At 41.5% G+C, this 24,750-nt stretch overlaps 1 protein-coding gene across 10 annotated transcripts in view; it reads left to right on the top strand.

The window, feature by feature from the left end:
* Positions 1-24,486, top strand: part of ppfia1 (PTPRF interacting protein alpha 1) — a 40,694-nt gene extending 16,208 nt beyond the window's left edge. Inside the window, exons 6-32 of one of the 10 annotated variants that reach the window (XM_086295647.1) lie at positions 2,637-2,738; positions 3,368-3,601; positions 3,959-4,105; positions 4,723-4,857; positions 5,724-5,765; positions 6,669-6,752; positions 6,845-6,976; positions 7,157-7,219; positions 7,369-7,448; positions 11,402-11,552; positions 11,993-12,216; positions 12,304-12,535; positions 14,961-14,990; positions 16,952-17,076; positions 17,181-17,353; positions 17,461-17,554; positions 18,644-18,725; positions 18,827-19,027; positions 19,350-19,412; positions 20,156-20,182; positions 21,761-21,936; positions 22,151-22,248; positions 22,328-22,503; positions 23,324-23,392; positions 23,510-23,678; positions 23,843-23,907; positions 24,174-24,486. In XM_086295647.1, the coding sequence (XP_086151773.1) occupies positions 2,637-2,738; positions 3,368-3,601; positions 3,959-4,105; positions 4,723-4,857; positions 5,724-5,765; positions 6,669-6,752; positions 6,845-6,976; positions 7,157-7,219; positions 7,369-7,448; positions 11,402-11,552; positions 11,993-12,216; positions 12,304-12,535; positions 14,961-14,990; positions 16,952-17,076; positions 17,181-17,353; positions 17,461-17,554; positions 18,644-18,725; positions 18,827-19,027; positions 19,350-19,412; positions 20,156-20,182; positions 21,761-21,936; positions 22,151-22,248; positions 22,328-22,503; positions 23,324-23,392; positions 23,510-23,678; positions 23,843-23,898 (3,165 nt within the window). In that variant the 3' untranslated portion in view covers positions 23,899-23,907; positions 24,174-24,486. Of the gene's footprint in view, positions 1-2,636; positions 2,739-3,367; positions 3,602-3,958; positions 4,106-4,722; positions 4,858-5,723; positions 5,766-6,668; positions 6,753-6,844; positions 6,977-7,156; positions 7,220-7,368; positions 7,449-11,401; positions 11,553-11,992; positions 12,217-12,303; positions 12,536-14,960; positions 14,991-16,951; positions 17,077-17,180; positions 17,354-17,460; positions 17,555-18,643; positions 18,726-18,826; positions 19,028-19,349; positions 19,413-20,155; positions 20,183-21,760; positions 21,937-22,150; positions 22,249-22,327; positions 22,504-23,323; positions 23,393-23,509; positions 23,679-23,842; positions 23,908-24,151 lie in introns of all 10 variants that reach the window. The other 9 variants (XM_086295638.1, XM_086295629.1, XM_086295700.1 and 6 more) reach the window with 9 other exon arrangements.
* The last annotated feature ends 264 nt before the right edge of the window (positions 24,487-24,750 follow it).

The following is a 24,750-nucleotide window of genomic DNA, read 5'->3' as shown; positions in this document are numbered from 1 at the left end:
GGAGCTTTGAAATAGGCCTGAAGTTAGTGAGGACGGAGGAGTCAAGATTAAGTACAGGCTGTACAACAGCATGTTTAAAACATGCTGGAAAAACACCCGAGCTAAGGCTGCTATTAAAAATTGCTAAAATGTCAGAACTGACAACCTTAAAAATCTTTTTTAGAAGATGTGTTGGAATAATGTCATTTGGACACGATGATGTCTTTGTGCCACTACGTACTTCCTCCACCTGATCAAGACACACAGGCTCAAACTGATCAAAAACAGCAGAGCAGGTGGATATTTTAGAAACGTCATGTGAAGGCAGGGCGATCATAGATCGAAGCTGTTTTATCTTAATGATAAAAAACTGTAAGAACCTTTCACAGGTGTCTGAGGAACTATTAATACAAGAAGCTGGGGAAATATTCAGGGCAGAGTCAATAATTGAAAAAAGAACCCGAGAATTATTGGAGCTATTCTCAATAACATTAGAAAAAAACCTAGACTTTTCTAGGTACCTGTACAGACTGTCTCAACTTGAGAAAGGACACCTGCAGCCCATCTTTTTTTAACTTACTGGCTGAACGAGTGGCCTTATTTATCCATGGGTCTGGTCGTTGTTTCGAACTTATAGTTTTAAAAGGAGCGACCTCATCAAGGACAGTTTTGCATTTATCATAGAAATTAACTGTCATTTCCTCGGTACCAAAGCCAAGGGGAGATCTTAAAACTTTTTTTAAAAGCAATAGAAAATTGTTCTGTTGCAGATTGGTATAAAAACACGACAACGACGTGTTGAAATAAGAGGTGTAAAATGGCAGAGAGATAAAAGTATATCAAACACAACAGGACAGTGATCAGAAAAAACAGCATCACATATTTCCATGTTTAGGACCGGTAACCCTAAAGACAGCACACGATCCAATGTATGACCCTGTTTCTGGGTTGGCCCAGACACAAGTTGAGCAAGACTAAAGGAGTCTATCAAACTTAAAAAGTCTCTGGTCAGTGAATTGGAGGGACAACACACATGAATATTAAAATCTCCAACGATTAAGATTCGATCGTAGTTTGACACAGTTCCAGCTAAGAAGTTTGAAAAGTCTTGGGTAAAATCCTTGTGGTATTTTGGAGGTCTGTATGCAACGGGTGTCGGGCGGGGATGCCCCAATTCAAACGTCACAAGTTCAAAACTAAAAAAAAAAAAAAAAGTTCAAAACTATAATACGAGTGAGTTAAGAGTTGTTTGCAAGAGAGCTTCTTCCTGAAAACAGCCGCCACTCTACCACCACGCCCAGTCATCCTCGGCACATTAAGATATTCACAGTCAGGCGGTAAAAGTTCAGTAAAACAGCTGGACTCACCGACTCTGCCAAGTTTCCGTTAAAAGCATTAAATTCAGATCCCGATCAGTAAAGAAGTCCTTAAGAATAAAAGTTTTGTTTGCTAGCGATCGAGCATTAACAAGACTTAATCTTAGTGGTATCGGTGGCTCAGCGGCCGATGTGGGTGCCCGACCTATCGGCCGTAGGTTCTGAGGGTTTACTCCACCTGAGCAAAGACGGGGGAGACGCTGGCGCGGGGTTATTGTCGTAAGCCCGACAACAGGTGTCAGGCAAGTGTAAGCCATGTCCAGAGAGTGCCAGTAGTTGACGCGATCAAATCCAGTCGGGATAGGGTGAGGTATTTTCCGAAATCGTGTGCAGGTAGCCTTCATTCTCACCAATAAGCCACTGCGTTTCCCACGGCGTCTGCGGTGCCCTCTCAGTTGAGGTAGCGCCGGAACACAACGGAGACAAGCTGGAACTCCTGACAGGAGCGGTGGGGAGAAGGTTCCCTGATATCCACGATTGCAATAAAGAGTTTTTAACTGAGAGGATCTTAAAGCCAGCAGCATTTGTGATCATATACAAGCAGAGAGTTAGCATGTTTTAAAACAAAGTAAAAATAAAACACTAGTACAAACAGAGTCAGACGGCAAGATGGTGTCAGACACTGGCGCCATCTTGACACGAGAAGACCATGTTTCAATAGGTTCACACTTCAAATGACAAAGTGTCCTCGGTGACAGCTGATGAAAAGACTCGTTGATTTAGACTTATAAATGCTGCTGCCTGTAAGCTACAAGCATCAGTAAAACATTGCTTAATATTTTTTTATCAGAATAATAATGTTAATAATTATAGCATCCTGTCTATCTGTGCTGCTGAGTCTGAAAAAGAAATTTATATTCAAAGCTCATGTGTATGAGGTACGAAGAATCCGGAGTCTTCTGTGTACTGAATGGGATTAAAATTGACTAAAGGCCCAGAGGATCTCAGGGAGGTGTCCTAGATTTCCTCTCTGCTTCACGCTACAGTGCTGCAGTCATCTTTTGTTCCTGGAAGTCAAACTGGGACCACACACATGCCTGCATGCCATTGCACATAAAATCAAACACCTGCCTCATTTGATAAGAAACGTAACTTCCTAAAACAAGACCTGTGAGGCGTTTGTGTGAACATTTAAATATGCACTTGCTTAAAATATGTTACAGGATGAAAGGAAGTCTTAAAGAATTGTGCACTTTGTTTATTGGTTAACGTTATAGTTGTTTAGTTCAACAAATCAATGAATGACTTGGCAGGGTGCTAACAAACTGGTCTTTTCCTTAGCTGGCTTACCTCAGGGAACAGAACAGTCAGAAGAGAGGGTTGGCTGATGGAACCAGCGAAGTTAACCACAACTCTGAAAACACACCAAGCACTAATGGCAAGGTGAGCTTACTCAACAGCGTATAAGAAGTGGCATGTTTGTGAGAACCAAAGGGCAACAAAGTTGCTCATGTTTTACAAATGTCTAGAGGATTAAATAGTTTAATTTGCTGTGATATTGTAATGTATTGTAGTGAACATGATCAGGTAGAATTGTTCTGTTCTTATCAGCTTTAAGAATGAGAACAATTACAAGTATACAAATAATCCTGCGTGTTACAGTTTCAAAATACATGTGTGTTGTTTTAATTTTAAATTTTCATTCCCTTTAATTGATTAAAATGATGAAATAGAATGTGCTACACTGTGTCATACAAACAAACAAATTACAAAAATTAGAAAGCGGGTATCCTGCAGTTTTCTCTGTACTTCAATTAATAATCTTTATCAGCTTCTCATTGTCTGAGGACAATCAACTCTCAGGAGTTCAAATCCATTCCAAGTCCTGTCTTGCAGGCAGTGATCATTTGAATTTTCAGTGCAAGATGTTTACATTTTTCTCATCACAAGTCTTTAATTTACTCAAACTTCTTGATTATCAAATAGCCAACAATAACAGCACAACGCTCATCCAGGAAAAAAACACAATATTCTGTATATACATCTTAAAGTCGATGTCAATCTGCCCACAGCGGTCATCGGACGGTTCGTCGAGCCAGGAAGACGAGTCTGCACCTGGATTCGGTAAGGTTGGCGAGCTCCAGGAGGTAATGGACCGTCAGATGGCCGATTTGGGCCAAATGAAGGAGCGCATGGCTGCTATGGCATCACGCATCACTGAGCTGGAGGAGGACCTGGACACAGCCCGAAAGGACCTTATTAAGTCTGAAGACATGAACACAAGACTACAGAGAGACCTCAGAGAGGTAAAGAGGACACGATCTGTTTGTAACGAAGAGATGTGTTGAAATATGAGTTTGCGACTTTGTACATGTGTGCATTGTTCACACACATCTGTCAATGTTTTTAGCACAGTTTTTATAGATTTTAACAGCGGAGTGCTTCAAAAGATCCAGTGCTCTATAAACATGATAACATGATAACATGACATTAAACATTGCACAGCAGGACAGTATAAGCAGCGTTAACATGTTTGCTCATGTTTGAGTACCAGGATTCTTTTAGTGCCTTGTCTTCTTCTCATATTCGTGTAAAGATGCCCAATCAGAAGGATTCCTGTCACAAAGGCTGAGAACTCTAAAGCAATATGTTTATGCATACAGTCTATGGCTCAGAAGGAAGACATGGAGGAGAGGATTACCACTCTAGAGAAGCGCTACCTGGCAGCTCAGCGAGAGGCTACCTCTGTCCACGACCTCAACGACAAGCTGGAGAATGAAGTGGCCAATAAAGACTCCCTCTACAGACAAGTAGGTCCCGTGCTGTTTGTTTAAGACTGTATAAAGCCACCACAACTCAGATAATCAGTTAATTGTGTGTTTGGCATTAGAGAAAATTGGGTCAGTTTGTTTGTAATTTGCAGTCATTTCATCATATTGCTATTGTCTGCAAGCGCCCACACACTTTAATCTGGTATGCAGACAAGTGAGGAATTTATTGTTTGAGTCTCAGAGTTGGCTGCCAGCAGGAATTGCCTGCAGTTGTCAGACTCCTATTGAGGAATTCTTGCTGTATTCACACACTGAGCAGCGCAGCAGGCTCTTAATGGGAAGCCTTGAAGACACTGGCTTGTTTCTTTACAAGTACTCAGTGGAGATGGAGATGTCTTTCTCCTCCTCTCTTGGTTTTTGTTTGTCTCTGTGTCATTTTGATTGTTCTGTCACTCGCTTCCTGCTCTTCCCACCCTCGTGCATCCCTTGACCCCATCTCCCTTTTGTCTTTCTTTTTCTGCCTGTGCTGAAGTGTGTTTTCTGGTACTCTCTGCTCCTTGTGGATCTGAAAGCCACCTTTGAGACTGGAATGAAGGGACAAAACAGTCTTAAACGTATTTGCTCATGACTGTTTGGGTTTGATTTGTTTGTCGTAGACTGAAGAGAGAAACCGGCAACTTCAGGAAAAGCTGGAACTGGCTGAGCAGAAGCTGCAGCAGACCATCCGGAAGGCAGAGACACTGCCAGAGGTGGAAGCAGAGTTAGCCCAGAGGGTCGCTGCTCTCACAAAGGTATCAGCATCTGCACCTTTTTAAAACTACTGTTCATTTGTAATTGCATTTCTGTGTATATATGTATTTATTTTAAATGGAGCTGACTCAAAATTGCATCACCTCATAATACCTGAATAAAGGTACAAGTTTGCGTAACGTCACCAGATATGTTAAAGAGGTTCCTTTACAGCAACTCTGCATGGAAGCTGCTGAGGAAGCCATTATTTATGTTCCTCCAAATATTCACAGTGACCTATTTTTAGAAACTCAGCTCCTGTTCTTATCCATTTATAGTTAGAATCTTTATTTTGGACAAAACATCCTGCTGCATAACTGCACTGCAACAGCATCATATCACCTTATTAGTATTTTGTCTGGCTCTCTGTACACTTTTGAATGTAGTGTTTTTCATTGGTCTACTCATCTGAACCTTTTAATGTTTATCAGAAAGTGAGTAGAATCTACAAAGTCATCTTTCTCTAGTCTGTCCGCCCCTTCTGTTTCTTTGTTAATTTAATTAGTGCCATTCATTTCATTTATTTACGCCTGTTTAAAGACTCAGAAACAAACAGAGAAAAGAAGCAGACTGCCGTGTCTCATCCCTGCATTTTTAATTTGCATTTTATTTCCTCTTTGAGTGGTACTTAAACCGCACACTTAATATACAGAATACAGCAGAGACACAGACACACTTAGAAATGACTGCCCTGGTTTCTTATGTTATTTCATTTGTGCAACTTGCAACACAGGCTTTCTCCCTTCAGCAACTAATTGAAATTGTGCTCAGTCTCTTGAAATGTTTGCATTATTATCCTGTTCTCATTTGTGTCTGTCATGCTGTCTTTGTGTGTTCTTCATGCTGTTCCTACCACCTCCGTCTTTAGTGTGTTCTGTGTGGCTCTAAAGGCACTAAGATATTGAAAAAGGTAGACCAGCTTTATCCAGACGGCTAAACCAATCCTTTTTGCTTACTGGGAGGTTCACTATCCCTTGTTGCTGAATTTAACCAGACCAATAGCAAATCTAGTGTGTTTAGATTTTCAGATGAAATCAAGCCAAAATAATCAAATGTACCTGAAGTCTGTGAAACAAAGAATACATTCCTGGTTAAGTGCAGTTTCAAACTTGATCAAAATACTCCGTCAAACCTGAATCGTAGCTGTGATCTGGCTTTATCTGTACAGCTTCTGTGTTTGTGCTTCATGTGCTAGTAAGCGGTGTTGATAGTTCGTGGTGATACCCTTCGTCTCCTCTCCTCTGAAACACAAGGCACCTAGTTTTTGGTGTCTTGACACAAACAGGAAGTTCCAGCTGATTTTCTCAAAGACTTATGGAGACCCCACCTATAAGAGCTACAAGAAAACTAGATCAGGCTGTGTTGCCTGTTGGCTTTTGCATAAATCTAAATGTTTTAGGAACCGGTAACCCTCATAACCCAGGTGTGTAGTCAGTGGTGAAACTTAGATAAGGCTGCCATACGGTAGATCTGCATTATGGGACGCATGAGCTGCTTTATTATTTTTGGGTTGTGTTACAGTGCATGTTTTTGGCTTTTTGCTCCTTTTAAAATATGTAAATGTTGGTGACTTCATCCTTTCGAAGGACCTGTTCTCATCATGTCAAACACAGGAAAAAAAAGTATGTTGAACCTTGAAGCAGTACAATAAAAAGACTTTTAGCAAGGTCCTTCTCCAGGATGGATGGTAGAGGGTTTGGGATAGTAAGGTCTGGCTTTAGAGATTTTCAGCCCTGCGTGGATTAAATACATGAAATCAGAGAAACATATTTGTACAGATTTGTAGTTTTTTCTCATTAACCTTTGTTTTCAGGCAGAGGAACGCCATGGCAATGTTGAAGAGAGACTGAGGCAGCTGGAGGCCCAGCTCGAGGAAAAAAACCAGGAGCTGCTCAGGGTGAGAACGAGGGGAAATGTTCTTACTGGAAGCTTGATTCTCATTGCATTGCTACAGCTGTGCGTTGTATAAAAATGTTGCTATTTTCGTAGGCACGGCAACGGGAGAAGATGAATGAGGAGCACAACAAGCGTCTGTCTGAGACGGTGGATAAGCTCCTCTCAGAGTCCAATGAAAGACTTCAGCTTCACCTCAAAGAGAGGATGTCTGCCTTGGAGGATAAGGTAGAGCACTTCTCTAGTGCCTAATTCTAAAGTTAGGCTGATGAACAAAGACGTCGGCAAGCTGAGGACACAGTATTCATAGCTAACTAACTAAATAAATATTTGTTGTTCCTGTTAAATCTGTGTCGCATGGCTAGTCATGTGCCATGTTAAGCATTTCTTATCATTCCTGTTTCTCAGAATGCCCTGATTCGAGAACTCGAGCACACCAAAAAATTAATTGAGGAGTCCCACCATGAGAAAGTAAGGAAATAAAAATAAAGAATTCCTCCTGTTTGTGTGTTTTTATATTTTGGGTTGTTTTTTCTAAATTGTTCTATAGCAGTGGTGGTTTTTCCTCTTCATGGCTACAGTAGGTAACAAGAATATCTGTAACATGCTCTCTCTCATAGGAGCAGCTCTTAATCCAAATTGAGACTATGAGGGCAGAGAATGAGCAGGGAAGGAGCAGGAGCAACTCGCTACTGCATGGGTAAGCTAGTGAAATGATTTGACTTTTATATCTCGCTGGGAAACTATGAGGAACTCAGGTGGTTGCTTAACACTTTGTCCAGTGTTATGTCAAAACGTCCGTGGTCAAGATACTGACCCAAAAAAGTTTCACATGTCACTGGTGATGGCAGTATGCTATACATTTAATGGCCACTTTATTGGGCGATATCTAGTGTTAAGGTCAGAAATGTACATACACTTATTCTGGATAACGTGATGAGGTTTCACCCCAGCCAGACACCTTTGGCATCCATCAACAGACTTGTAGCATAACTGTGGATTCATATTTAACCACTAGAGTTGATTTTAATTGTTTGGTTTCCTACCACAGACCTTTTAAGCAGAGTCCATAAATTTTCCGCAGGGTTAAGTGTTTGGGAAGTCTATTCCAGAAGCTTATTGTTTGCCTGCCTTATCCATCCAAAACAAGTTTGACTATGTGTTTGGTATCACTGTCCCAAACACATAGTCATCCTAACTGTGTCCAAATTTCAATTGTCCAGCTGTTGATTTAAAGTAAAGTTGAAGAATTTAGAGGTACTGTGTAGGGCTGCCATGATTAGTCGACTAGTCACGATTACGTCGACTATCAAAATCGTCGACGACTGATTTAATAGTCGACGCGTCGTTTGAAGCTTTGTAAGATCACAAAAGACGCAGGAATAAGTAGTAGGGTTTAAGAGTGTAATAACGGACTGAAACAGAAGATGGCAGCACTGCATGTACAAGGATGCCAGCTGCCGTTAAACCCCGAAGAAGAAGAAGCTGTGTCCCAGAATTCCAGCTCAGTTTCCAACAATGGCGGCAGCTAGTTAGTTTTAATATTACTCTTATTATTCTTTCTGGGTCACAAAATAAACGTTTAACATATTTTCAGGCGAGAATGTAGCTGTGTAAACCTCAAATATCTGCTCAGTTTATCAGGACACCACATATTTTCAAAAGCGCTCCGAGGTTTTTGGAGACGTCTGTTCCCCACTAGCTCGATAGCTAGCCGGGGGCTAGGCTAACTAGAGCCGTGAGAACACCGGACTCCCGGCAAATCGTTTTCAAACCCACCGCCGTCTTTCACTACTCAGGTTAAACATGATATATGAGTCACTTAGATAACTTAAAAATGTTATTGTTTTGCTTTTTTAGTATTTTATTTATTCCTGAGTAAATCTGTTTGTCTGAGATTAAAGTTATAGTTTTTACACAGCTGAATAAACATCAAGCAGACAGCTGATTATCAGAAGTGTGAGATGCTCCAGAATTTACTCTGGTGTCCTGTTATATTTTAGATAGCAAGGAGTTTATTAAACTTCACCGAAACAATCTGCAAATTTCATTAAAATTTAATAAACTATCATCTTGTCTTTATTTTTAGTTAGCACAGACCTTAAACACTTAAAGCTGTAAGCTAATGATAGTTATATAAGAGCAGATGCTGCTGGTGCAATAAGCTGTGCGTTTTACGTCCAATGGATGATGATCTGATTAGTCGACTAATCGCAAAAATAATCGGTGACTAGTCGACTATCAAAATAATCGTTTGTGGCAGCCCTAGTACTGTGTCGTCTTCACTATTCTATTTAGTTTGTTCAATGTGCCACTACCACTGACAGTCAACCAGCTTTGAAGCACAATGCTATCGCCACCATGCTTGAGAGTTGGTGCCTTTAATTCTCCACATGTATTTCATGTTATTGTGCACAAATATCAATCTTTCTCATCCGACTAGAGCAGGGCGATATGACCAAAAATATTTATCACGATATACATTTGAAAATTTGCGATAACGATATAACTGACGATATAATTGACTAGACAAAATACTCCTCAACTTTATTAGTGCAAAACGGGATTATAAGGGGCTCTGTCGAGTTTCAGAAAAATCAAAGGATGATTTTAAGTGTGCCGTATTTTCCAAAAAATACGGTAATAACGACGGCCCGCTAGCATGCGCTACCAAAAATAGTGCTTTGCTGTGTATCTGACGGACGAAAGCCAAACCAGTTCCACACCACTGAAGCTGCAGCATTTTACAAACCAGTTCTGGTTCATCCGTTTCATTCAACGATCCACTTTTGCTCTTCTCTTTCTGCGTCGCCGCCATGTGCGTATGAAAACAAAGGCACTGCACATGCGCATTTCACCCATATTCTATCGCGATATTTCATTTTCTTATCGTTGCCCAACATTACACCGGTATTACCGTGAACGGTATGATATGGCCCAGCCCTACATCCGACTATAAAACCTTTCTCCAGAAGACGGCACAGTGACACGGTGGTTAGCACTGTTTTCACAGCAAAGTCTTGGGTTCAAATCCACCTGTTTGGGTTGTCTTTGTGTGAGAAAACCAGAGTATCCAATCTAAAGACATGCTGTTTGAAAATGCCTCATTGAGGTCAGAGGAGAAAGAACAGTTTGCTTTAAAATGATAGAAAGAAAAGAGTAACACAACCAAGTTACAGAGAAGAACATCAAGAATCAGAATCAGAATACTTTATTAATCCCGAAGGAAATTAGGGTTACAGCAGGCAGCACGCTAATGGCGCATGCGCACTTACAAAGGAACCTTCTGACCAACTTTACACAAACATCACATTGGGGAGACATGTCAGAAAGGTAGGCTGATAGGAAAAAAAACAACAAAAATACATAACATGAGGTAAGAGGAGGAGAAAAAAAACCCCACTCAGACTGAGCTCCTAGTGGGAGAACAGTTTGATAACAGAAAAAACACCTCAGCACAAAAAGCACATGACTGTCAATACACCATAGAAACACAAGACAAGCAACAAGGGCGGGTAAGGGTAAGAGAGAGCCGGTGTAGACAGCGCATCCGGTCCTGCAGCATGTCTGCGCTGGTCCAGTTGACTGCCATGCCATGTGCTGGGCACAAGCATCGAAGGCGTTTGGAAAGGGAGGGGGGATGAGTGTGTGCATATCAGTGTATGTGTGTGTTCGTGTCCATAGTTCAGCTGAGACAGTGTCCTTCGCCCCGCCAGGCTAAGAATGTTGAACCCTGAAGCAGTGCAGCTAAAAGACCACACATGGTCTGATGACTCTTGATTTCTGCTGCATTCAGATAGTAGGGTCACAAAGTAGCTTAAAAAACATGAAAGCATGGATCCATCCGGCCTTAGAGCTATCCTGTTCAGACTGATGGTGGCCTAATGATGTTGGGAGTATTTTTTGGGCATAGTTTGGACTTCTTAGTACCAGTTGAACATTGTGTAAACAACACAGCCTACCTGAGTATTGTTGGTGACCATATCCCCTTTATAACCACAGTGTAGCCAACTTCAGCACAAAACACATCATGTCACAAAGCTCAAAAACGTCACTGGCCTCCAGTGGCGTTAACGGTCACCAGAGCTCAATCCAGCAGTGTGTAATGCTGTTATGTCAATAAAGTATCAGGGGACAGTTTCCAGCATGCTGTTGTAAAAAGTTCTGGAGGTAAAATGTGCTCCAACCTGGTTCTAGACATGTGTAACTAACAAAGTGGCCAGTAATTGTATTTCTACCATAAAGCTTCATTTTATTTACTTAAATGTTTATTTTTTATGTAGCATAAAATACATGCTTTGCTTATGACGATGGTGTAGCCTCTTGAACTGAACGTCGCATAAAGCAGGTAATTTCTATCGAGGCTAATATAACAACCATAGGCATTTCACGTAATGGCCATTTCGTTCTGCACCAAGTTGCAGCTGCACGACTGCAACCTAATGTTCTCCAAAATCAATACAGTACAGTGTTGATATTAACAGACCGGCCACAGACGCTGCAGGAACTGTTGTTTTCCCGTCAAAATGTCAGATGGCCTACAGATGTGACTGAAATCATTCAGTCATTGACTGAAAATATACACCTGATGTAACCTCTTAGTTTTCTATTGATTCATGAATGACTTTCATTGGTGTGACTGTGTTTTTCAAGGCGGTCTCAGCTGGGCAGCACCCCAGATTTCAGATATCCAGTGTCGGCCTCTTCGATGATGGACAGTAACTCGGACCATTATGGCAGCGCTCTCGTCCTGAGACGGCCTCAGAAGGGACGCGTGGCAGCGCTACGGGATGAACCTTCCAAAGTAAGCTCACACCTGCAGACATAAAGCAGTTAAACGACAGATCTGGTCATTCATGTTTAATTAATCCACTATTTGAGAACATCTCTTAGCTGTTTGCCTTGTACGGCTTTTTCTTTCTTTCCTGTTTCAGTCTAATGTTTGAGTTCTCTGATGCTTTTCTTCTTCTCCCCCGCTTCTTTGTTTGCTACTATTACGGACAATCAGCGACATGTAAGTCAGTGTGCCTGAGATAACAGTGACGGTGTCTGTGTGCTGCATCAATGACAAACACCCTAGGATCTAACTATGTATTGCTCTGTTGCCTGACATCCTCTCACATGCCTGCTGCCTGCTTTCTCCAACCTTTTGATTATTTTCTCCATACTGTCTTCTTTCCTGGTATCTTTCTTTCCTTCTCTCCATTCTCATTCCCTGTTTTATACCTATGTGTATAAATGTAGGTGCAGACTTTAAATGAGCAGGAGTGGGAGCGCATGCAACAGGCTAATGTGCTGGCAAATGTGGCACAGGCCTTTGAGAGCGACATGGACGCCTCAGACCTGGAGGAGGATCGAGAGACAGTTTTCAGCTCGGTGGACCTGCTGTCCCCCGCTGGCCAGGCTGATGCACAGACCCTTGCCCTGATGTTGCAGGAGCAGCTGGATGCTATCAACAATGAAATCAGGTACCACTATAACAAGCACACACTTGTCTCATGTAACCCCATTTCCATGTAAATATTGCCATATTTTCACCTTTCTTTCACTTGCAGAATGATCCAAGAGGAGAAGGAGAGCACCGCTATCCGGGCAGAGGAGATAGAGTGCCGGGTAGGCAGTGGTGATAGCCTTGGAGGACATTTCCGCTCCATGAGCTCCATCCCTCCGTCGCTATATGCTGGCTCGTCATTGGGCGGTTCTCCACCCGGCTCTGGCCACTCCACTCCGAGGCGCATTCCCCGCAGCCCCAACAGAGAACTGGATCGAATGGGTGTCATGACCTTGGTAACTTTTCTTTTACCTTCCTGTAATGAGTATCACAATTTCCTAAACATACATTTTTTAGAAAGCCCCTTTGAGATATACATCACTGTAAGACTAATATTAATTTCTCTGATTACAATTCCTGATATTTTAAAGCTGTTGTCTTAATTTGCTGTCTTTGTTTTTTAGGATTATTATATAATTAAAACAAGACCGGCCTTCAATGTTGCTTTTATGTTTTATCAGTGTGATCGTCTGCTTCTATTTGTATGCATGACTTTGTAACAGTTTACATATATAACTGCGCCCTGCCTGTAGCAGTATTGCTATGACCCCTACGTCACCCAGAGCTCCCTCTCCCATCAGACAGTAACTTATCTGCCTTATGGTACAACTGGCTTCAGTGCCCCACTTCAAGCCAATAACTTTGCACCATACTTCCAGGTACCTGCCCATCTCCCCACAGCTCCTTCATTCCCTTCTTGGGTGGGTGCAGTCTGCCACTTCCTGTCTCTTCTGATCCTTTTGCCAACTTCAGTGCAAACAGGAAACTTTTTCTCTGTGTTAAATCCAAATCGTGGCTCTGGGGTTTTGTATTTGTTTTTTTGACTGCTTATAAAAGTCATCAAATGGAGACATGCTTGTAATATTTTGTGAAAGCCAAGGAAAACCTCAGTTAGCCTCTTTTTAGATTATTATTTGGGCATTTTAGTCTTTATTTGACACTAGAGCAGTAAGGGGCGGGGGGCAGGTCGGACTTGAAGCCAGGCTTATTTTTTCCTTTTATTCTCACTTACACATCTGATTCATTGACTTGTGTAAACGCAGAGTAACAAAAGACACAAAGCTGTGAGTGTGGATGTTCAGGCTTGTCCAGGTCTCCTGTCAGCATTCAGTATTCCTCAATAGGAAAATCATAACAAGCACACCTGAAATGCTAAGCTGAATTCCATATATTTAAAACATCACCAGGAACCAGCTAGTACTCTTTTTCAAAGTTTGCTTTATTTTTGGCAAAGCGTCTCTTTAGGCTGCCACTTAATATCTCTTTGGTTATTTTTTAACTTAAGAAACAAGGGCATCCCAAATTCAAGATCCTGATTACATTAAAGACACAGACAACTGACTCTGTGTGCCAGCTGATATGACAAGAGGTGCACATCTGTTTATTTTTGGCTTCTCTCGCTGCATTCAGTTTCGTATTGGTTCTGTGGAACTGTAAAACCACTGGTTACCCTGTTAACCCTGCAGCTGGAGTTACTCTAGCAGTACTTGCATTTGTTTGGTTGTTCCAGATGTTTGAGTTGAGTGTCCCTTTAACGTTTGTTTGTTTGTTCAGTGTGTGTTGAAGTTACTTATACTAATGAAGTTGCTTGATTGCAGAGCAGCAATTTACATCTGCCCTGCTTAAAATCAGGCATTTAAACAATTCAAGCAGTTTATTGAAGTAATGCTGTAATACATTAGACATGAAGGGAGTCTTTGTCTTTGAGTCTGGCAGATCATGTCGTCAGTTTTACATTTATAAATCTTACTTGGGTTAAAAAAATCACAAGATTATCATTAATGCATAAGTAGACACATAAATAGACACTCCAAGAGGAAAGAAAACAATTTGGGTAATTAAATTAATTTTCTGCTCACCCATCAATTTCCTCTTCCCGTTTTCCTTTTATAGCATACGCTCTTCCCTGCTTTGGCCCCTACAGTGTCAGCTGAGCAAAGGAAATGAGTGATTAGATACTTTCTTCCTGGGGCAGGAAAATTCCTGCAGAAATGTGGCACAGTGGTGGTTTATTTGCTCTGCTAATGCCAGGTCTATGTGGAATGCAGAGGGGTGGGGTGGGGGGGATCTGTCCTCCACCACTATTGGTGCAGAGTGGAAAATATGACGAGAACAGCTGTGCTCATAAATTCAGGTGCCGTACAGTTATTGTTACACACACACACACACACACACACACACACACACACACACACACACACACACACACTATAGCATCACCTGTGATTTCAAATGCTGTTTAGCAAGAGTAGTCAGCTAGCTGCTTGGCATCTTAATTGATTTATCAATGCAAACAAATGTTATAAAAGCTTTTATCCCACTCAAATATTGGTGGTGGTGTAATTGTGAGCTAGACTGCACCCAGCCTACCTTGACCCAACCTTCAGCTTGGTTTTTGCAGTGTCTCCTCCCTTGGGTGTGGTGGTACTCCTGCAGACTTTAATTTGCCAAGAACTACCTTTCTTAATTGCACAATAAAAACAACAGCTTCTCTGAGTCTGCGTGTGTGTCTCTGCCTGTGTGTGCGCACACGGATAACTGTTCTGTGTATCTTTGTGTGATTTTCTGCTCTTGTCTCTTTGTGCATGGCTTGATTCCACCGCTGATCTGTTGTGTATTACTAACTGCTTCTCTCCTCTCTCCCTTTTTGCCACACTTCAGCCTAGTGACCTGCGCAAGCACCGCAGGAAGGTAAACTAGAGACCTGCTTTCCCGAGCTTTGTGAGGGACCTGTTTGCTATGTAACATCTCCCACCCCCAAGTTTAATCCCTAATGTTTACTTTCAGTTTCCCCATCCCATCCTTAAATCCTCCATCCGTTGGAAATATGCAGTCCTGTTTTTGAATGCCTCGATTGTTTTTTTGGGGGGGGGGGTGTAACAGTGCTGCAAATAATACGTTTCCTTTCTTCATATTGAGTTTTAAGTAATGTATTTTCTATTATCAAATCAAACACACGTCTGTTGCAGGCAATCTCCAGCATAACATTTTTGCATTACTGGGCCTCCAGGCCAGCACCTCAGACTTTTATTGCACTTTAGTGTCATTTCTTTTACTTATTTTAACACTGCTGTGGTGCTTCACCTGTAATAATCAATCATAATTTATTAGTATGTAAGGGACTCATTCTTTAGAATGCGTCTAGTGGAATAAATGCTATCTCTGACTTTAAAATAAAATCACCCCTGCATATTGCAGCCATCACAGCAACAGACAAGGATGGAGGCTCCTGCCAACCTGCAGCAAAGTTTACAAAAAGATGGTGGTGTACAAAGCAAGTTTGTTTGCATCAAAACAGCTAGAGTTTTAACTTGTTCTCCTTTGAGTTTTTCTGTCTGTGTGAAAAACAGTGAAGGGATAATTTTCCAGCAAGTAGTCTCTAATGTGTGTAAATTAGTGTTGCCCTCTAACTTACACACAATATAAAAACTTCTACAAGGGTTTGAGCTGTCACTTGAGAAAGGATCATGACAAAAAACAAAATAAATCAGTTAAATTTGAGAAAAAGAATTGTTGATGCTTACAGAGGATGAAAATACAAAATTATTACAGTATTTTCAAGTTTCAAGAACTGGTGTGAGAAGTATCATCAACAATCAGAGACCTAGAACAACTACCAAGACATTAGTGAGTGACTTAGCCAAGTAGGAAATTGTAGTCTCAAAGCAGACGATGACTAGAACGCCGCATGGGAATGGACAGAGGTTGAAGACTAAGGAAAACTTGATTTTCTACAGAAGAGATACCTTTGAGCCAAATTGAAGGATGCTGAAAACAACCTGGAGAACGATTATGTATGCTGGAAGGGCCTCTTTTGGTCAGATGAGCTCTTTGCTTATGATTTGAGAAAGAAGGGCGAGGCGTGTGACCCAAAGAACACCACCCCAGTAGTGAAACACGATAATGGGAATATTATGCTGTGAGGATGCTTGAGTGTGTCTAGAACTGGGAATCTCGTCAAAGTGGGAGAAATCATTACGGAAAGATGTGACGATTTTGAACAAAAACCTCAAGTAGTCTGGGTTGTGGCTCTGTCTTCCAGTGTCTTCCAATACAACAATGACCCAAAAAATATTTGGCTCCAGGTCAAGACCATCAAATCTGAAGGAACTTCAGACATATAACAGGAGGTCTTGGTTAGCTTTTAGTTTACATTGTACAAAATACACTAAAGAAATATTTACTTACCTGGTGAACTGTTTAAGAAGTGCTAATAGCAGGTTCCAGGTTTAATTTTGAGGCAGGACTTTTCCCACGGATCCCTCCTATATGTTACATCAGTGACTGGTTAATACCATAATTAGAAGCCAGGATCTGTCAATCATTCTTCATTTTTCCCTCCACATTAAAAACACTCGTAGCAACTTTGGTTTCTTTTTTGTTTGTTTTACAGTGTTCATCACTTCGAAGTTCGTTCTCTTTTGGGAGACTGAGTTTCATTCTCCTTTTTGCCTTTGTGAAATTACACTGCACACAGTATTCCCACTAAATAATTGATTGTTCACAGTACTGTATCTGTTACCAATATCCAGTCTGTATGGATTGTTCATAGTCCACATACAGTGTAGCCTCTTGGTGTGTATTATGAACAGTAGGGTTTTTTCATTGTTGTTTTTTTGTTCCATTAATGTTTCTCTGTCTGTGTCATGCAGTCTACTCAAGATGATAAGGCTACTATTCATTGTGAGACGTCACCCCCCACTACTCCACGTTCCATCCGACTGAATAGGGAGGTGGGCCACGCCGCTAGTCACGAGGACATCCGAGACATCCGAGGGTAAGACGTGCATTTTTATCCAGGAAAAATTGTTTTAGTGTTTCTGGGATTTAAACATTTGTTTCTTCTTTCTCTATCTAATAACTTAACCCTTATTTGTGTAGGCTGAGCAGCCTGCAGGATGGACAGGGCAGTAACCCAAGCAGTAGCAACAGCAGCCAAGACTCTCTCAACAAAGCAGCCAAGAAGAAAAGTATCAAGTCATCCATTGGACGCCTGTTTGGGAAGAAAGAGAAAGGTCGGCCCAGCATTCCTGGCAAGGATCCTGCCAGCCAAGGTCAGACACTAGCAGCAGTGCTAAGCCGATGTTCTGGACATGTATGCTACTAATAGTGATGAGTTTATGATCTATGTTAGATCTCTGAGCTCAATGTTATGTTCTAGCTGGCACTCCCGAGGCAGAGAGCTCTCCGAAGGATGGCTTGGGTGTGGGCACCCTTGGTGGTCCTGCAGAGAAAAACAGGAAGCTACAGAAGAAGTAAGTGTCTGTATGACAGTCCCATCCCTTCCAATGTTTATGCAGAGTAAGAAAGCGAATATAGAGGATAAAAGGCTCTTGTAATTGTGCAGATATCAGTCTGTGTTGTTGTGCTGCAGTCCAGGGCTGCCTCACAAGCTCTTTCTGGCTCACGTGCACAGCCTTTCATTCCACCCCACGCCATTTCCATCGCAATCATCTCTCACATCTCCTGTTTTGTTTTGGGGGTTTTTGACACTTTCATTCTTAGTTTTGTTCAAGCAAATTGCAAACACCATAAATGTTTTGCTGTCACATGGCCCTTCAATAATCATCAGTTCATTCTTTCTCTTTATTTTTTTTCCTTCTTTTTCACATTTTGTACCACCCCCACTCTCTCTCATTCCATCTGTAGTCCAAAGACTGGGTAAGTTGGCTCATGTTGCTTTTTGCCTTGCCCGATCTTCTCGCATTTGGCTTCACATTGACCTCACCAGTAACCCTGCAGACCCCGACCAAGTATCTCTTTGAATGTCTGATAGATTTTCCATGCTGCTTTTTATCCTGCTTTCCATAGTGGAGCATAACTAACAGGAATGTGTGTGCACTGATTGTAGTGAGTGCAGGATTTTCCTATCGCAGTTTTCCTTTTGGAGCATGACGTCATGCACTACAGCCGTAGGAAAAATGGAAGTTGGCTCTTTGCGTGTGTTCTTGTCCATAAAATAAACATTAGCATAGTTATATTTTTTTGTTCCTACACTCCTTTATTTACGTAAAACTGAATTGTTACTTAATAACGTGCTTTTGGACATTTCTGCCAACTCTTTAAAATGGATCTGCTAAACAGATGGTGAGCTTGTTGATGGTGTGGCACACAGCTACATCTAGTGGAGCACTGAGTCTTTCTTGGGTTCAGGTCCTGTGTTTGTCCCCTCCCCCTTTCCCCTTTCTCTCTCTTTCACTCAGTATGCATGTCAGCTAATGTCTTGGGGTTTGTGTGTGCATAATGGGATTTTGTGACAAACATTTGGATCTGTGGCTGTGAATATTTTGGTCTTTGAGCAAGTGAACCACCAAGTTGGCTTTCACATGTATTGCGTCTTCCAGGCATGAATTACTAGAAGAGGCTCGCAGACAAGGCCTCCCGTTTGCCCAGTGGGATGGACCAACTGTTGTGGTTTGGCTGGAGGTACAAGACCAACACAATTCATTTTAAAAGCAGTAAACTCAGTAGCATGTCTAAATCATTAATCCTGTTTAACTGTTGCTAATCTGTCCCCTTCTGGCCAGCTGTGGGTGGGCATGCCAGCCTGGTACGTGGCTGCATGCCGTGCCAATGTGAAGAGTGGAGCCATCATGTCAGCACTATCAGACACAGAGATCCAGCGGGAGATTGGAATCAGCAACCCACTGCATCGTCTGAAGCTTCGTTTGGCCATCCAGGAAATCATGTCTCTCACCAGCCCTTCAGCCCCACCGACCTCCAGAACGGTACCCGTCAGTGCATTCATACCTGCAGCTGGACCACTGTGCATATTTAACACTGATCACATTGCTTACACTTTCAAAGTCTTGATGATACTTTTAAGCACTGTCACATTCATATCATCTCATTAGCATGACACTTTTGACTGCCTACATACTTAACATGTACTAATGCTTGAATCCAATTTCTACTGGTTTCATCTGAGTTCAGTTGCTAACAATGAATGAAACAAATGCTTCATAGTTTTTTCTCCATTTGGCTCTCTTTCTGGCCTTCACCACTCTTCCCGCTTGGCGCATTTCTGATTGGTTGGTGTCAAATGATCAGACCACAGGAAACGTTTGGGTCACACATGAAGAAATGGAAAGTTTGGCAGCCACGCCTCCCACGGTTAGTCTACCCTGATTGGCTGGGCACTGGTGGCTTCTCACATCTATGGTTGTGGTTGAGCTTTGTTTCAAGTTGTCTTCAGTATTGCCAGACTTCACTTATTACATTGGATACGTCCAGTATGAATTTGGCTGCGTGCACGATCACTGAGTGTCTTGAAACAAAGCCTTTTTCGTTCCCCTAGTGGGCGACTTCTTTGTTGTTCTTGGATTGGGCTCATGCTCTTCTTTAGTCCTTGTACAGTATATGTATGTTTCACCTTTTGTATAGCTTTCACCTTACATGGACATAGATGGAATACACTTGAAGAACTACCTCCCACTACCAAAGTTAGATTGGGCTGTTTATGAAACATTGCCACTCATTAGTGGGTGATGTATAGCCAAAAGAATCAGACATTACACACACATTTGTCTGATACCAGAAATGCTTCTCTTTAATAGATCTGGTTGGGTTAAACCTTTTGAGGACAATTTAATGTCCTCAAAAGGTTTATAGGTTAATGTTTTATTCATTTATTTATTTTCATATTTATATATACCTCTGATCACCCAGCATTTGTATTTCCTGTTTGATGCCTCACCATTTGTTTGTCTGTTATTTTCCTGCTATTTTTACTGACTTGTTATTTTGTTTATTGCTTTATACTTTCCACTTGAAGCTTCTCTAACCCCAGCACTGCACACTAACCCCTCACCTTTCTGTTCTTCTCACCATGCTCACTCTAACCATGCTAACACCAGGAGGATGACGAGGGTAGCTGGGCCCAGGTTTGCATACGTTCTCCAAAACCCACCTATTCTCACCTGTGTTTGTTTGTTTGCTTGTTTGTTTTGTTTTTTAAATTCGGTTATGATTGCCTTGTACTCCTTTATTCACAACAAGCACATTCTAGCACAGTTTAATTTGGAGCTTGTCTGCATACAGTTGCTACTATAGAGGTTTGCTCTTAGAGCGAAAGCAAACTGCTCCAAAAAACTCCAGCTGAATTTTTATGTATCCAGTTTAGTTGAGCAAATACATGATAATATAATAATGAAACAGTACACTATCTGCACAACAGCTGCTGGGAGGCGGTGCTGTAGTTCAAAGGAAAATAACAGTAAAATGAAACAGAGTAACCTTACACAATGATTTCTTTTAAATCTGTAGTGAGTTCATCCAATTAAAGTAAAAATATATCTATTTATTTAATTATTTTAAACAACTTTCAAAGATAAATCTATAAACATGAATACATGGCTTTGATTATCTGCCAAATCAGATCTGATGCGTTAAACTAATAAGCTGTACTTCAACATCAGGCACGACTTAATCGTTACTTTCCTCATGTTCAATGCAAATAAATCATCCAAGAATATGCTTAATTAATATTTAGTATAAACCAAAACTTAGATCCTAATTCATTTTAGTGGTAAGAAACGAAACTTTCAGGGTTTTATGTTATAGTTTTTGAAATATTCATGTTCAGCAGCTGCCTCATGAAAGGTGAAAGAACAAAGCATTTTATTAATTGTAAATTAAATATGAATTTCATGTTTCTTCATTAAATGTTCATTCAGCTGGACAGCTGAGCACAACAATCGATTTGAGATGGAATGATCGGTTTGTTAGTAAAATAAGTAATGACAAGGGGCAAGATTGGTTTTTGTTTAGTTTTTTAAACATGTGTCTGAGAGGAGACGGGTCAAGTCAAAAAAATGAAGTCCACTAAAAGTTTACCAACCAATGTGACACGTGACGAAAGAGCCAACAGTCAAAGCAATGTTGGAGCTTTTCAGTTGACCACAGTCTGCAGCCAAGTCACAAATTAATACGAAGAAAAGCTGTGGGTGTATGTGTTAGCTTCCTTCACACTGTGTCAGCTTTCCTGATAGGTGCACTGCCACTGATGTGTGGAGTCTTTTCACAGATAACTTGCTTCATTTTGCTTTGTGAATCAGGATTAGTCGACCTGATTATTTACATCCTCAGTGCATACACACACTTTGGTTTTGTCTTCCTTTGTCTCTACACAATAAAGAAAAAAATGTAAAGCATCCCTTCCTGGACTTATTCACTGTTGCCGGGCGACTCACTGGGTTCATCTAGTTGCTGAGTTGCAGATTTGTCTCCCACCTTTTACGTTCTTAGACTTTCTTAGATATTTTCTATAAACTGGTCATTAAACAGGTGGAAACATTGTTGATTATCATTCGAATATTTTCTTTTTTTTAATATATACATTTTTAATCAGTTTGCTGTTAAAACGGTTAATATACACCTGCTGTAATTAGCCTCTACCACGCCTCCATCTTTTTAGCCCACTCTCTCAAACACCAGCTAAGTCTCATCTTCTCTGACTGTAGACTTTGGCGTACGGAGACATGAACCACGAGTGGATCGGTAACGAGTGGCTGCCCAGCCTGGGTTTGCCACAGTACCGCTCCTACTTCATGGAGTCGCTGGTGGATGCCCGCATGCTTGACCATCTAACCAAGAAGGATCTTAGGGGACAGCTCAAGATGGTGGACAGCTTCCACAGGTGAGACATAGATTCATTTTTATTAGCAGCAGTGAATATCTTGAAGAAACCACAGCCTACTACAATCATGCCACGCATACATGCAACTTTGTCCTTTCTGCCACTAGTCAAAAAGAAATAAAACAGCTTACTTTGGGGAAAAAGACGAGCACATCGTGGCAGATTAACAACTAAGAGGCTCCACAGTGAACGAGTGTGTGTGTTTGTGCTACAGGAACAGCTTTCAGTGCGGTGTGATGTGTCTGCGGAGGCTCAACTATGACAGAAAGGAGCTGGAGAGGAGGAGGGAGGAGTCCATGCTGGAGTTTAAAGGTAATACATGCTTTTTTCTTTCCTCATTAAAACAACTTGGTGTTATCGTGCGTCACTCATCTCTGTTTTGTGCTTTCAGATGTGCTGGTGTGGAGTAATGAGCGTGTCATCAGTTGGGTTCAGGCCATTGGTCTCAAAGAGTACAGCAGCAACCTTTGTGAGAGTGGCGTCCATGGTGCACTGCTCGCCTTGGATGATACCTTTGATCACAACGCCCTGGCCCTGCTGCTGCAGATCCCCACTCAGAACACACAGGTGCACAAAACCAAATGTTTATGATGTTTCACCATCCAGCTGTTGCTTTTCATATTTGAAGGCCCAAACATGGTCACTTTTCTCACATGAGAATCAGTTAGTCCCAACTCTGTCCAAAAAATCCTTTGTTAGAACTGCAAGTGCATTCTCACTACTGTTTATTCGGTTGCCTGTGTGGTCTATTTTCACAGCTGGCATGTTAAAAACAAGTGTAATTAGACTGCATCACACACGTTTGTTCTTGTCTAAATGTTTCCAGATGTGCAATTGTACAGACCAGTTTAAATAAAAGTGCCGATCCATATAAAAATAGAATTTCTGCAACCACCTCCTATAAAATAACTGAGATCCATCAGGTGCTTAAAGATACCTGTTAGTTACTCATTGCTTGCTTGGGCCAATGGGCTCCTCCCAAAGACCTTAAGCTTTGAGTTTGGTGCAGTGCCCGGGCCATACAAAGGAAATTGATGTACATTTATATACATTTAAATTTTACTTACAAGATGGGGTTTTTGTTTTTTTGGGGTTTTTTTGTCAAGCCATTGAGATAAGTGGCACTGTGCTCCATGTGTAACTGCAGTGCTGGTGTCAGCCTGACATGAGTGACCTGAGGTTTACATCTGAAAGCGCATAATTATATAGGAAGTTGCATGAGAACGGGAACTGCACGAAATGGGTTTTGATGACAGAAACGAGAGATTTAGTGAGGACCAAAGTTCATTTCAGATCAGCTGCTCAGCAGACAGGAGGATGAGGACAGTGCAGGTCAGCGCCAAGGTCTTCTGTTAATCTCATTCTTCTTCTTTTCCTTCCTCTATAGGCCCGGGCGACTCTTGAGCGTGAATACAGCAGTCTGCTGGCGATGGGCACAGACAGGAGAATGGAAGAGGTGACAAACACGGACATTTGCTGACTTGTTGACGCCGCTAAGTAACAATAAGAATATCTGTGGACTAAAAACGTCTCCTGTCTTTCCCCCCTTTTTCTTTACCTCATCATATTCTAGGATGATGATAAGAACTTCCGCCGTGCTCCCTCATGGAGAAAGAAGTTCAGGCCCAAAGACATGAGGGGGATGTCCTTGGGTGCATCAGATACCCTGCCTGCCAACTTCCGAGTTACCAGCAGTAGTGCGGCATCTCCCTCGACTCAGCCAAAGAGGAGCCCGATGGATGGTAAGCAGAGAGAGCGGTGTCAGTGTGCGCATGGTGTGTGTGAGACGCTCTGTCGATGCTTAACATCTCCTCACGTGCACTCGCTTCTTTTTGGTTGGCTTTGTGATGATGCTGTGACTAACGGCATGTCTTTGCATGTGATTTCTGCCTACGTGGAAATACAGGAAGTCAGTCTATACAGAGGCTGGACACTGCCACAGTCAGGACCTACTCTTGTTAACACACAACGGTAAGACCGCACATGTCAAAAATGATGAAATCCTCAAATCAGAGACGTGTATGGCTATTTCTTCACTGCTGAACTGCTCCTCTATGCAAGCAGAAGTAGCTTTCTCGTACTGGAGGTCTCTGCTCTAACGCACGTTTTACGCATCTCTTTCCTGTTTCTCCCTCATCTCAACCCATCCACCCACCTCTCGGCTTCTGTCCTGCTTCCCTCTCACGTCCGGTGATCTCTCGCATTCCCTTCTCAGTTTATCCTCATTATTTCTATAGGTAACCGCTGGTCAGACGATGAAGGGGAATTCCCTGCATTCAAGACCAGGATGATGAACTGAAATAACTTGCAAGGACCCTACAAAGATATTTTGCTTCTTGCTGACATCACAGAGAAAGACTTTACTCACTAATTTCAGTATCCCTAGAAGAGCTTTTCTAGATTTACCTACATTTGTTATTATATATTTATGTAAACCAATGGGATTGTTGATTTTAGAATTTCTATGTAACCCCTTTTTGCCTCTCTCCTCTTAATCACCCCCCCACCTTTTTTAAATTTTATTTTAATAAAAGCAACATTTCTCCACTGTGCCCGCATTAAGCTCAACTCTCAGATGTATGTAACTGAATATTTCAACAATCTGGAGTTTGTATATTTCTACCAACAGACATTTCATCTAATCTTTTTTTATAATTCTGATTCAGTTGAACAGATGTATGTTTTTGTCTCTCATATTTGATTTGAATTCTAATCAATGAATTAATTCTCAAGTGACTTGGATACGTGATATAACTTAATTCATATCTTTGCCCTTTTTAACTGTTGTAATATTAGTAGCTTATTACTTGTGAT

Source organism: Aulonocara sp. 'chitande type north' Nkhata Bay, linkage group LG1 (genome assembly GCF_057382095.1).
Source record: "Aulonocara sp. 'chitande type north' Nkhata Bay isolate Kocher_YH1m ecotype deep benthic linkage group LG1, A_spYH_male_GT1.1, whole genome shotgun sequence".
Lineage (NCBI taxonomy): Eukaryota > Metazoa > Chordata > Actinopteri > Cichliformes > Cichlidae > Aulonocara > Aulonocara sp. 'chitande type north' Nkhata Bay.
The sequence above is the reverse complement of the archived record's forward strand: the minus strand, read 5'-3'. Positions and strand labels throughout refer to the sequence as shown.